This window comes from Hyperoodon ampullatus (assembly GCF_949752795.1).
Source record: "Hyperoodon ampullatus genome assembly, chromosome: 1".
Lineage (NCBI taxonomy): Eukaryota > Metazoa > Chordata > Mammalia > Artiodactyla > Ziphiidae > Hyperoodon > Hyperoodon ampullatus.
This window is the reverse complement of record NC_136914.1, coordinates 82,713,115-82,726,391: the sequence shown is the minus strand read 5'-3', so window position 1 is coordinate 82,726,391 and position 13,277 is coordinate 82,713,115. Positions and strand designations below refer to the sequence as shown.

Here is a 13,277-nt window from a genome sequence, read left to right as displayed (position 1 = left end):
AACCCACTAAACCAACTTTAGCCACTGGGGACAGACACCAAAAACAACGGGAACTACGAACCTGCAGCCTGCAAAAAGGAGACCCCAAACACAGTAACATAAGCAAAATGAGAAGACAGAAAAACACACAGCAGGAGAAGGAGCAAGATAAAAACCCACCAGACCTAACAAATGAAGAGGTACTAGGCAGTCTACCTGAAAAAGAATTCAGAATAATGATAGTAAAGATGATCCAAGATTCTATTTCCAAGATCCAAAATCTTGGAAATAGAATAGACAAAATGCAAGAAACAGTTAACAAGGACCTAGAAGAACTAAAGATGAATCAAGCATCAATTAAAAACACAATAAATGAAATGAAAAATACTCTAGATGGGATCAATAGCAGAATAACTGAGGCAGAAGAACGGATAAGTGAGGTGGAAGATAAAATAGTGGAAATAACTGATGCAGAGCAAAATAAAGAAAAAAGAATGAAAAGAACAGAGGACAGTCTCAGAGACCTCTGGGACAACATTAAACGCACCAACATTCGAATTATAGGGGTTCCAGAAGAAGAAGAGAAAAAGAAAGGGACTGAGAAAATATTTGAAGAGATTATAGTTGAAAACTTCCCTAATATGGGAAAGGAAATAGTTAATCAAGTCCAGGAGGCACAGAGAGTCCCATACAGAATAAATCCAAGGAGAAATACGCCAAGACACATATTAATCAAACTGTCAAAAATTAAACACAAAGAAATCATATTAAAAGCAGCAAGGGAAAAACAACAAATAACACACAAGGGAATCCCCATCAGGATAACAGCTGATCTCTCAGCAGAAACTCTACAAGCCAGAGGGGAGTGGCAGGACATAATTAAAGTGATGAGGGAGAAAAAACTGCAACCAAGATTACTCTACCCAGCAAGGATCTCATTCAGATTTGATGGAGAAATTAAAACGTTTACAGACAAGCAAAAGCTGAGAGAGTTCAGCACCACCAAACCAGCTTTACAACAAATGCTAAAGGAAGTTCTCTAGGCAAGAAACACAACAGAAGGAAAAGACCTACAATAACGAACCCAAAACAACTAAGAAAATGGGAATAGGAACATACATATCAATAATTACCTTAAATGTAAATGGACTAAATGCTCCCACCAAAAGACACAGATTGGCTGAATGGATACAAAAACAAGACCCATATATATGCTGTCTACAAGAGACCCACTTCAGACCTAGAGACACATACAGACTGAAAGTAAGGGGATGGAAAAAGATAGTCCATGCAAATGGAAACCAAAAGAAAGCTGGAGTAGCAATTCTCATATCAGACAAAATAGACTTTAAAATAAAGACTACTAGAAGAGACAAAGAAGGACACTAATATATGATCAAGGGATCAATCCAAGAAGAAGATATAACAATTGTAAATATTTATGCACCAAACATAGGAGCACCTCAATACATAAGGCAAATACTAACAGCCATAAAAGGAGAAATCATCAGTAACACAATCATAGTGGGGGACTTTAACACCCCACTTTCACCAATGGACAGATCATCCAAAATGAAAATAAATAAGGAAACACAAGCTTTAAATGATACATTAAACAAGATGGACTTAATTGATATTAATAGGACATTCCATCCAAAAACAACAGAATACACATTTTTCTCAAGTGCTCACAGAACATTCTCCAGGACAGATCATATCTTGGGTCACAAATCAAGCCTTGGTAAATTTAAGAAAATTGAAATTGTATCAAGTATCTTTTCCGACCACAATGCTATGAGACTAGATATCAATTACAGGAAAAGAGCTGTAAAAAATACAAACACATGGAGGCTAAACAATACACTACTTAATAACGAAGTGATCAATGAAGAAATCAAAGAGGAAATTAAAAAATACCTAGAAACAAATGACAATGGAGACACGATGACCCAAAACCTATGGGATGCAGCAAAAGCAGTTCTAAGAGGGAAGTTTATAGCAATACAATCCCACCTTAAGAAACAGGAAACATCTCAAATAAACAACCTAACCTTGCACCTAAAGCAATTAGAGAAAGAAGAACAAAAACAGCCCAAAGTTAGCAGAAGGAAAGAAATCATAAAAATCAGATCAGAAATAAATGAAAAAGAAATGAAGGAAACGATAGCAAAGATCAATAAAACTAAAAGCTGGTTCTTTCAGAAGATAAAAAAAATTGATAAACCATTAGCCAGACTCATCCAGAAAAAAAGGGAGAAGACTCAAATCAATAGAATTAGAAATGAAAAAGGAGAAGTAACAACTGACGCTGCAGAAATACAAAAGATCATGAGAGATTACTACAAGCAACTCTATGCCAATAAAATGGACAACCTGGAAGAAATGGACAAATTCTTAGAAATGCACAACCTGCCAAGACTGAATCAGGAAGAAATAGAAAATATGAACAGACCAATCACAAGCACTGAAATTGAAACTGTGATAAAAAATCTTCCAACAAACAAAAGCCCAGGACCAGATGGCTTCACAGGCGAATTCTATCAAGCATTTAGAGAAGAGCTAACACCTATCCTTCTCAAACTCTTCCAAAATATAGCAGAGGGAGGAACACTCCCAAACTCATTCTACGAGGCCACCATCATCCTGACGCCAAAACCAGACAAGGATGTCACAAAGAAAGAAAACTACAGGCCAATATCACTGATGAACATAGATGCAAAAATCCTCAACAAAATACTAGCAAACAGAATCCAACAGCACATTAAAAGGATCATACACCATGATCAAGTGGGGTTTATTCCAGGAATGCAAGGATTCTTCAATATACGCAAATCAATCAACGTGATACACCATATTAACAAACTGAAGGAGAAAAACCATATGATCATCTCAATAGATGCAGAGAAAGCTTTCGACAAAATTCAACACCCATTTATGATAAAAACCCTGCAGAAAGTAGGCATAGAGGGAACTTTCCTCAACATAACAAAGGCCATATATGACAAACCCACAGCCAGCATCGTCCTCAATGGTGAAAAACTGAAACCATTTCCACTAAGATCAGGAACAAGACAAGGTTGCCCTCTCTCACCACTCTTATTCAACATAGTTTTGGAAGTTTTAGCCACAGCAATCAGAGAAGAAAAGGAAATAAAAGGAATCCAAATCGGAAAAGAAGAAGTAAAGCTGTCACTGTTTGCAGATGACATGATACTATACATAGAGAATCCTAAAGATGCTACCAGAAAACTACTAGAGCTAATCAATGAATTTGGTAAAGTTGCAGGATACAAAATTAATGCACAGAAATCTCTGGCATTCCTATATACTAATGATGAAAAATCTGAAAGTGAAATCAAGGAAACACTCCCATTTACCATTGCAACAAAAAGAATAAAATATCTAGGAATAAACCTACCTAAGGAGACAAAAGACCTGTATGCAGAAAATTATAAGACACTGATGAAAGAAATTAAAGATGATACAAATAGATGGAGAGATGTACCATGTTCTTGGATTGGAAGAATCAACATTGTGAAAATGACTCTACTACCCAAAGCAATCTACAGATTCAATGCAATCCCTATCAAACTACCACTGGCATTTTTCACAGAACTAGAACAAAAAATTTCACAATTTGTATGGAAACACAAAAGACCCCGAATAGCCAAAGCAATCTTGAGAACGAAAAATGGAGCTGGAGGAATCAGGCTCCCTGACTTCAGACTATACTACAAAGCTACAGTAATCAAGACAGTATGGTACTGGCACAAAAACAGAAAGATAGATCAATGGAACAGGATAGAAAGCCCAGAGATAAACCCACGCACATATGGTCACCTTATCTTTGATAAAGGAGGCAGGAATGTACAGTGGAGAAAGGACAGTCTCTTCAATAAGTGGTGCTGGGAAAACTGGATAGGGACATGTAAAAGTATGAGATTAGATCACTCCCTGACACCATACACAAAAATAAGCTCAAAATGGATTAAAGACCTAAATGTAAGGCCAGACACTATCAAACTCTTAGAGGAAAACATAGGCAGAACACTCTATGACATAAATCACAGCAAGGTCCTTTTTGACCCACCTCCTAGAGAAATGGAAATAAAGACAAAAATAAACACATGGGACCTAATGAAACTTAAAAGCTTTTGCACAGCAAAGGAAACCATAAACAAGACCAAAAGACAACCCTCAGAATGGGAGAAAATATTTGCAAATGAAGCAACTGACAAAGGATTAATCTCCAAAATTTATAAGCAGCTCATGCAGCTCAATAACAAAAAAACAAACAACCCAATCCAAAAATGGGCAGAAGACCTAAATAGACATTTCTCCACAGAAGATATACAGACTGCCAACAAACACATGAAAGGATGCTCAACATCTTTACTCATTAGAGAAATGCAAATCAAAACTACAATGAGATATCATCTCACACCAGTCAGAATGGCCATCATCAAGAAATCTGGAAACAATAAATGCTGGAGAGGGTGTGGAAAAAAGGGAACACTCTTTCACTGCTGGTGGGAATGTGAATTGGTACAGCCACTATGGAGAACAGAATGGAGGTTCCTTAAAAAACTACAAATAGAACTACCATATGACCCAGCAATCCCACTACTGGGCATATACCCTGAGAAAACCATAATTCAAAAAGAGACATGTACCAAAATGTTCATAGCAGCCCTATTTACAATAGCCCGGAGATGGAAACAACCTAAGTGTCCATCATCGGATGAATGGGTAAAGAAGATGTGGCACATATATACAATGTAATATTACTTAGCCATAAAAAGAAACGAATGAGCTATTTGTAATGAGGTGGATGGACCTAGAGCCTGTCATACAGAGTGAAGTAAGTCAGAAAGAGAAAGACAAATACTGTATGCTGACACATATATATGGAATTTAAGAAAAAAAAATGTCATGAAGAACATAGGGGTAAGACAGGAATAAAGACACAGACCTACTAGAGAATGGACTTGAGGATATGGGGAGGGGGAAGGGTAAGCTGTGACAAAGTGAAAGAGCGGCATGGACATATATACACTACCAAACGTAAGGTAGATAGCTATTGGGAAGCAGCCGCATAGCACAGGGAGATCAGCTCGGTGCTTTGTGACCGCCTGGAGGGGTGGGATAGAGAGGGTGGGAGGGAGACGCAAAAGGGAGGGGATATGGGAACATATGTATATGTATAACTGATTAAATTTGTTATAAAGCAAAAAAAAAAAAAAAAAAAAAAAAGAACTACCATATGACCCTGCAGTCTCACTACTGGGCATACACCCTGAGAAAACCATAATTCAAAAAGAGTCATGCACCACAATGTTCATTGCAGCTCTATTTACAATAGCCAGGACATGGAACCAACCTAAGTGTCCATCGACAGATGAATGGAGAAAGAAGATGCAGCACATATATACAATGGAATATTACCCATCCATAAAAAGAAACGAAATTGAGGGCTTCCCTGGTGGCGCAGTGGTTGAGAGTCCGCCTGCCGATACAGGGGACGCGGGTTCGTGCCCCGGTCCAGGAGGATCCCACGTGCCGCGGAGCGGCTGGGCCCGTGAGCCATGGCTGCTGAGCCTGCGCATCTGGAGCCTGTGCTGTGCAACAGGAGAGGCCACAGCAGTGAGAGGCCCACGTACCGCAAAAAAAAAAAAAAGAAACGAAACTGAGTTATTTGTAGTGAGGTGGATGGACCTAGAGTCTGTCATACAGAGTGAAGTAAGTCAGAAAGAGAAAAACGAATACCGTATGCTAACACATATATATGGAATCTAAAAAAAAAAAAAAAAAAGGTTCTGAAGAACCTAGGGGCAGGACAGGAGTAAAGACTCAGACTAGAGAATGGACTTGAGGACACAGGGAGAGGGAAAGGTAAGCTGGCATGAAGTGAGAGAGTGGCATGGACATATATACACTACCAAATGTAAAATGTATAGCTAGTGGGAAGCAGCCGCATAGCACAGGGAGATCAGCTCCATGCTTTGTGACCACCTAGAGGGGTGGGATAGGGAGGGTGGGAGGGAGACGCAAGAGGGAGGATATATGGGGATATATGTATATGTACAGCTGATTCACTTTGTTATAAAGCAGAAACTTAACACACCATTGTAAAGCAATTATACTCCAATAAAGATGTTAAAAGTAACAAAAAAAATACTCTTAAAATAAACATCTTTGTCTATAAAAAAGAAAGAAAGAAAGAAAGAAAGAACGAAAGAAAGAAAGAAAGAAAAAGAAAGAAAGAAAGAAAAATGGCGGCTGTTTTTATTTGTGTGCGTTTTTGTAAGTTATGGAATCTGTCCTCTCTGGACACAGTCTGACTTTAAATTATTTGGTAATGTTACAATACCATGCCTTTTATGGCTCCACAGAATGCAGACTGAAAATATTTCTTAAGTTAATGAATACTCAGGAACTCTTAAAGCTGAAATCTGAATTCTAGGAGGCGGAAGGCATGTGGTATCTGGTGCTGAGAGATTTTAACTCTACAAAAGGTGAGAGCCTCTTTGCACGTTTTTCCCCTCATTTGCTGCCATACCTCCAGGGCAGCAATGGGACAGCTGGATGCCAGGTACAGGTCCTGAGCCAGGTTGAAATCATTAGCAAACATGGCAAGATGTCCTGCCAAAAGATTGTAGTCCTCTATTCCCTACAAATAAAAGCAGTTTTAATGAGAAGAAATACAAAGGTTTTTTATTTAAGGACTGTACTTAGGAGAAAGTGGTAGTGGTCTATCAATTAATTTGTTTATGAGTTAGGTAAGATTAACTGCAGAAATTTTAAATGTTTGACTAAACACCATTTAAATGCTAATCTGATAATTCCCCTAAGATGCTGTTTACCTTTATTTGTTCCAAGGACATCACCATGCCAACGTTTCCAATTGTCCGATAAACACGGATTGCAAACTCCACTTCCATGTGGTGTAGACAAGCTCTGGCCAACTCATTCCAGGCAGGATGATCACTCAGAATCTTGCACATTTCCCAAGCATCAGAAAACCTAGCAGTTGAATACATAAGCTTAATCAAGGAGCTCTATTTGCCCCCTATTAGGCAATTTTCAGATTGTACATAACTTAATGTTATGCCCTAGATAAATTTTGCAGAAACATTTCTTAATCTTTAATCATTTTCAAGTTATGAAAAGCTATATAAACTTTTCTTCCAGTTTTATGCAGATTTTTTTTCTTGAATTTCTTGAATTAACCTGAATCTATTCTGTATAACCACCTTCCCTCATCAACAACTGATTCTGTTTATTTATTCTTGGTTTACTTCACACACAGATGAAAATTATTTTTGTTCTCACATAAGTCTAATAAAATTAGTACTCTATTCCTATAAACTGGGAACTTTAAAACAGGGGTCAGCAAACTATGGCCCACAGCTGCCTGTTTTGGAGAATAAAGTGTGAGTGGAACACAGACACTCACCTGCCCGCTCTTTATGGACTGTCTTGGCTGCACTTGCACTGCAACAACTGATCTGAGTAGGTGTGACAGACCCTATGGCCCTTAACGCCTGAAATACTTACCAACTGGACCATAACAGAAAAAGCTTGCTGACCTCTGGTATAAAACTTAACCATAAATGCCAGTGAGACTTTTTGTGGAACCCCTACATTAATGAATATGTTATGCCTCCCCCTCTATTCACTGATGCATTTTTCTATCCAACACACATTCACTGAGCACCGTTATGTGCCAGGAACCAAGACATAAGGCTCAAATGCAGATCACTGTCCTTTAGGCAGTCATACTTGGGGAAGGTGGAAGAGCCAGGTAAGAAAACAGATGACTATGACACAGTATGACAAAGGTACTGGAGTGCCTACAATATGTGGATCTTTGCGCTAAGTGCTTTGTATAAATTCTCTTGCTGGATCACCCTAACGACCCTATCCATTATGTATTATTATTATTTCTCCTTTAGAGATGAGGAAAGTGAGGCTTAGAGGCCTTAAAAATCCAGCCCAGGTCACACAGTGGTAAGAGATAACATGTGCTAAACCACTCTGCACACCAGATCCTGGCTCTAAGGCAACACATTTGAAAGGCCCTGACCTAGACTGCCAGTGGTCGGGGCTTCTGGGAAGGCTTCCTGGAGGAGGAGAGCACTCCACTGTATGGTGAAGAATGAGGAGTTACCGTCCACAGAGACAGGGAGGGGCAGCCCAGGATGAGAAAGCGGCTCATGCCAAGGCAAGAAATAATGAAAAATACGGAATCCAAGCAGTCAGTGCACAGAGAGGAGTGGAGGAGTGGGGACAGATGAGGAGAGCATTAAATCATCATGAGCCTGGCATGTCATGCTGAGGTCCCCGAAAAGCAGGTGTTTCTTCCTAAAGGCTACAGGAAGTCACTGGAAGATCTTCAGCAGGGAAATGAGAGGATCAGATTCACATTTTCCAAAGTGTATAGAGAATACTTTAGATTGTCATCAGGCTACCAGCAGAGAGAGCAGTCAGAAAGTGGTTCCGCTATACATTACTCCACGTGAGGGCCTGAGTTAAGGTGGGGGAATAGCAGAGGACAAAAGGACCTGGGGTATGTGTGTGTGTGAGGGTGTGTGTATGTGTACATGTGGGTGAGGGTGTGTGTGTGTGAAGTGTGTGTGTGCATGTGTGTGAAGGTGTGTGTGAGGGTGTGTGTGTGAGGGTGTGTGTGTGAGGGTGCGTGTGAGGGTGTGTGTGTGAGGGATGTGAGGGTGTGTGAGAGTGTGTGTGAGAGTGAGCATGTGTGTGAGGGTGTGTCTGTGTGTGAGGGTGTGTGAGCGTGTGTTTGTGAGCGTGTGTGTTTGTGAGGGCATGTGAGAGTGAGGGTGTGTGAGAGGATGTGTGTGTGAAGTTGTGTGTGTGAGGGTGTGTGTAGGGGTGTTTGTGTGTGTGTGTGAGGGTGTGTGTGTGTGAGGGTGTGTGTATGAGGTGTGTGTGTGAGGGTGTGTGTGTGCGTGTGTGGGTGGGTGGTAGAGCATGTGCACAATGTGTTTAGGGCAGGGGGGGAGGCTGGGGAATATGATGAGGCAAGTTTGAAGAACTCATGGACTCCCAACTACGTATGACTGGGAGGCAGTGGTAAACAGAGGTTTAAGTCAAGGATGCACATTTTGAAGTCAGCCTCGTATAGATGGTACTGAAACCATCTTTGAGGAGATTCACTCTGGAAGAATAATTAGAGTGAGAATAGAAGAAAGGAGCTCAAGGGACCCTGAAGAAGAGCAACATTTAAGAGATGGTGAGAAGAATCAGAACCACAAAGGAATTCACAGTGGCCCTAAGAGGTGAGAGGAAAAAGCAGGAAAAGGAAATCTTAAGTAAAGTAAAATCAAACTTTGTTATGATGAAATTAAGAGTGTTGAAATAATTACGTTTATTAGAATTTCGCAATAACTGTGCTATTTGGGTGATGAGAAACCTTTTTGTTCTGAAGGGCTTTTCTTGGAATAAAGCACCGATAGTATTGTACAAAAGTACTTCCCTTAGAATTTATATACATTCTCATATCCATCATCTTATCTGAGCCTCACAATAATCCTGTGAAGTAAACGAGGTAAATACTATTACCTCTAACTATTTTAATAGAAGTTGACCTTTAAAATCACAAAAGCAAATGAGAGGCCCCACGAGAAGTGTTTAAAACCATACCTCTTTAGCATTAAAGTCTGCGTCAGCATCTGCCTCAGATCATTAAGCCCCACATCTTTTAAACTGTGGAGGAAGCTGTGGGTGCTAAGGTAGATGTTGTTTATTTTTCCACTCTGTGTCTGGCAGGTCAACTCTCCATTATATAACAGCAAAGGTTTATGACAGAAGGGAACTTTGGTGCCACCAGCCAAAATGACCTTGGATCCTATATTATAAGACAGACATCTTAATGCTGAAAGCTAATACTTAGCACACACATCAGAAAGGAATGTTTTAATTTCACTGCAATGGAAATGTATTTCTCACTAAATGTACAAAAAAAAGTGATTAAGTACCTTGTATAGTGTCCTTGTGAAAGACATAAGTGTACACCTTATCATCATCGTAGGCAATAAACACACCTTTATCCATTGGCCAGTTTTCCCAAAGAACACCTTTAATGGTTGGTGGAAAATCTGGAATCTCATAGGTAGCATCATTAACCTACAAAATAAGGATTTATAGATTTGCCCCAGGTCTGTACTTAAACCGTTATCATTTGCCTTGGTAGGAAGGAGCCTGTCTACAGCCGTAGCTGGCAAAGCTTACCAACCCACATTCAACTCAGCAACATCCCAAGATAAAGGAAGAAAAGTTTCTTTTCCCATTCCTAGAGGTCTGGCTTGAAAAAAAACTGTAGTTATATGGAAAATCAAGGATTTTATCTAAAATTTGGTGAATTTGCAGGAAAAACTACAAGTCTGGACACAAAACTTCAGGTTAAGAAAAAAAAGTTGAAGTTGCTCAAGATGATGGAAATTTAAACTATGAACACACTTGTGCTTAGAAAATTTTCAATAGTACTGGGTACAGAAATGCTCCAACTAGAGAAGAAACAAATTAATTTGTGTATGATTTGAGATTTAAATAAATTACACTCGGTATGTTTTATTTCAAAAACTTCTCTACAGTGCAATTCCAACAAACATAAACTGTAGTTACAGTAATATAAGCTATTAAAAAAATCAGTCCACATATTCCGATTCCACATATTCCTCAGGCAGATAGGCTTACATATATCCTCAATGTGGAGCTAAGAAACATCTGCCTACTCTCTAATCTATCTTCCTCTCAAAATAAGAATGAAATATAAAATTCCTATAAATAACTAATATTATACAGCCATACAATACAGTATGGCCACTATTTAATATCCACATGTGGCTCTTAAGCACTGAAATGTGTCTAGTCCAAACTGAGATGTGGGTAAGTGTAAACTACCCACCAGATCTCAAGGAGTTAGTATGAAAAAAAGAGTGTAAAACATCTCATTAATAATTTTTATGTTGATTACATACTGAAATGATAATATTGGGTTAAATTAAAAATATTATTAAAATTAATTTCACCTGTTTCTTTTTACCTTTCTAAAAAATGTGACTAGTAGAAAATTTAAAATTATATATGTAGTTCAGATTACATTTCTATTGGATAGTGTTGCTTACCAAGTAGTGTACTTATATTTAATTATACTTATTGTACTTATATGTACTTAATTTACCTTATAAATTACTTTTTGTAAATTATACTCACTGAATTTAATATATAGAATTACTTTAAGATATGAAAGTATATATATAATTTAATAGATTATAATTTAATATATTGAATTCTAATCTCTTACTCTATAAGACAGATTCTATTATGCCCATTTTTCAGATGAAGAAACTGAGGCACACAGAAATCTTCCCAAAGTCATACAGCTAATATGTTGAAGAGTCAGGATTTGAACCAGGCAGTCTGGCTCCATAGTCTATGCTTCTAGCCACTATGTCATACTGACTCTCAGTTTGTAAGGATGAGCACACCAGTGTTAGATGGTAGAAATGTTTTAAAGGGGGTAACCATTTGTTAAATGCTTACTATGTGGCAGATGCTATACTGAAAGGTTTATGTGCATTATCCCATTTAATTTTTATACAATCTACAAAGTAGGTACTGGAACCATTTTCATTTTATAGATGGGGAAACTGGGAATCCAATCAAAGTGAGAGCCCTGGAGGAAGCTGGCCTAGTCTCACACCACTGATACCATGTGCTGACTGTGTGACCTTGGACAAGTGACTTACCTTTTCTATGCCTTAATTTCTCCACCTGTAAAATGGTAAGATGGGAGTATTTATCTCTGGGGCTGATGTAAGGATTAAAAGAAATCCCTGATATATGTACAGCATACTCAGCATGGAAATATTAGTTGTCATTACTACTAATCTCAAATCCAGGTTTGTCTGTCTGCCCATGCACTAAACTACTATACTCTACCGCCTCTGTTTATGAACTTCCTACAGTATATCACAAGTCATCCTTTATGGGTATATAGGGAGTGATGGGGTGCAAGGTTTTCATTAGGGCACATGTAAGAAAAAAGCCATCTCTCCCAATTCTAATGTATGACAGGAGTCACTTCCTTGCCATCCACACAGTGAGGGAAAAGAGGTTGAATAAATGTACGTATGAAGAGAAATTGCGAGTATATATGGGAATTTTAAAGAGGAATAGTTGTGGTTTGAATTATTATATACTTTCATATATGTCCATCACAGAAGCAATGTTTTTCTCACTTTGAAGTTGGATGAAAAAGTAAGCTGCAATAGTAGCACACTATGACAGGGTGAGTGTTAAAAAAAAAAAAAAGCACAGCACTCTGGTCAAGAGTCCAAGGGCCTTAGCATCGCTTCATCTTGTGTCTGAGGTTTGGGGAGGCTCTGCACCACAAACTCTCCTTTCCCTTCCCTGCCAGGCTGGCCTCACTCCTAGGCAAGACTGGGTATTATTTAAAAGAGGGACCGCTCCTGTGGGTACCACACGCCCCTTGGATATCTTGTCCAACAACCTAAAACTCTAACCTACCAATGAGCCCTAACTTGGAAAGAAGTTCACACCCAACCCCATGTTGGGTTAGGGAGGGGCTATGCCCTTGTGGAGTCATTCTTTTGTGCGGATTCGTTTCACCAGGGTTTTTCTTTTTAACTTAACTGAGTTGCAGGTTAGACTTGGAAAAGGGATTGGGGATGAGCAGCAAGAGGTGGCAAAATTCTGGAACGTGAGGGTTTTAAGTTGTGATAAAGAGGTAAAGAGGGCAGAGTTTTAACTAACCCCTGCTAAATAGCTACCCTATGCCTGATAATATGTTTGGAAAAATCAGCTCACTGAAACCTCATCCCAACCCCAGGAAGGAGGTCACACTAGCCTCTTTGACAGAAATTATCAAGGAAAGGAGAACTGTAAAAGGAGAACGAAAAAAGCATCAACTTGTTCGGGACAGGTCTTACCCCTGGCCCTTCTCCAAGCCGTCAGACCCCACTTCTCACTCTCAGTCCTGTCAGATGCCCGCTGCACCCTGCTACCCTCTTGTGCACCCTGTCTAAACAGCAGACTCCACCTGGGGTGAACCCACATAGGAAGCAAGGCAGCTTAACTTCCTTATACCCTGTTCCAGAAAGGAAATCTCTACAGATTGAATTTCCTTATTAAGTAGAGGGAACACAAGGTCATCTTTTTATTTAGGTCATTTTTCCTCATCTGTTTTGTGATTGAGAAATGGGTTGAATAAGAACTGGAATATTAGGAATTTGGCATAAATAATTCAGACA

The 13,277-nt window shown here is 39.1% G+C and overlaps 1 protein-coding gene across 1 annotated transcript in view; it reads right to left on the bottom strand.

Annotated features, from left to right (window-relative positions):
• Nucleotides 1-13,277, bottom strand: part of WDR19 (WD repeat domain 19) — a gene marked incomplete at its 5' end in the record, with an annotated part of 80,623 nt that overhangs the window by 40,020 nt on the left and 27,326 nt on the right. The window contains 4 exons of the mRNA XM_079699659.1: nucleotides 6,539-6,649; nucleotides 6,843-7,002; nucleotides 9,646-9,850; nucleotides 9,981-10,128. Of these exons, the coding sequence (XP_079555785.1) occupies nucleotides 6,539-6,649; nucleotides 6,843-7,002; nucleotides 9,646-9,850; nucleotides 9,981-10,128 (624 nt within the window). The remainder of the gene's footprint in view (nucleotides 1-6,538; nucleotides 6,650-6,842; nucleotides 7,003-9,645; nucleotides 9,851-9,980; nucleotides 10,129-13,277) is intronic.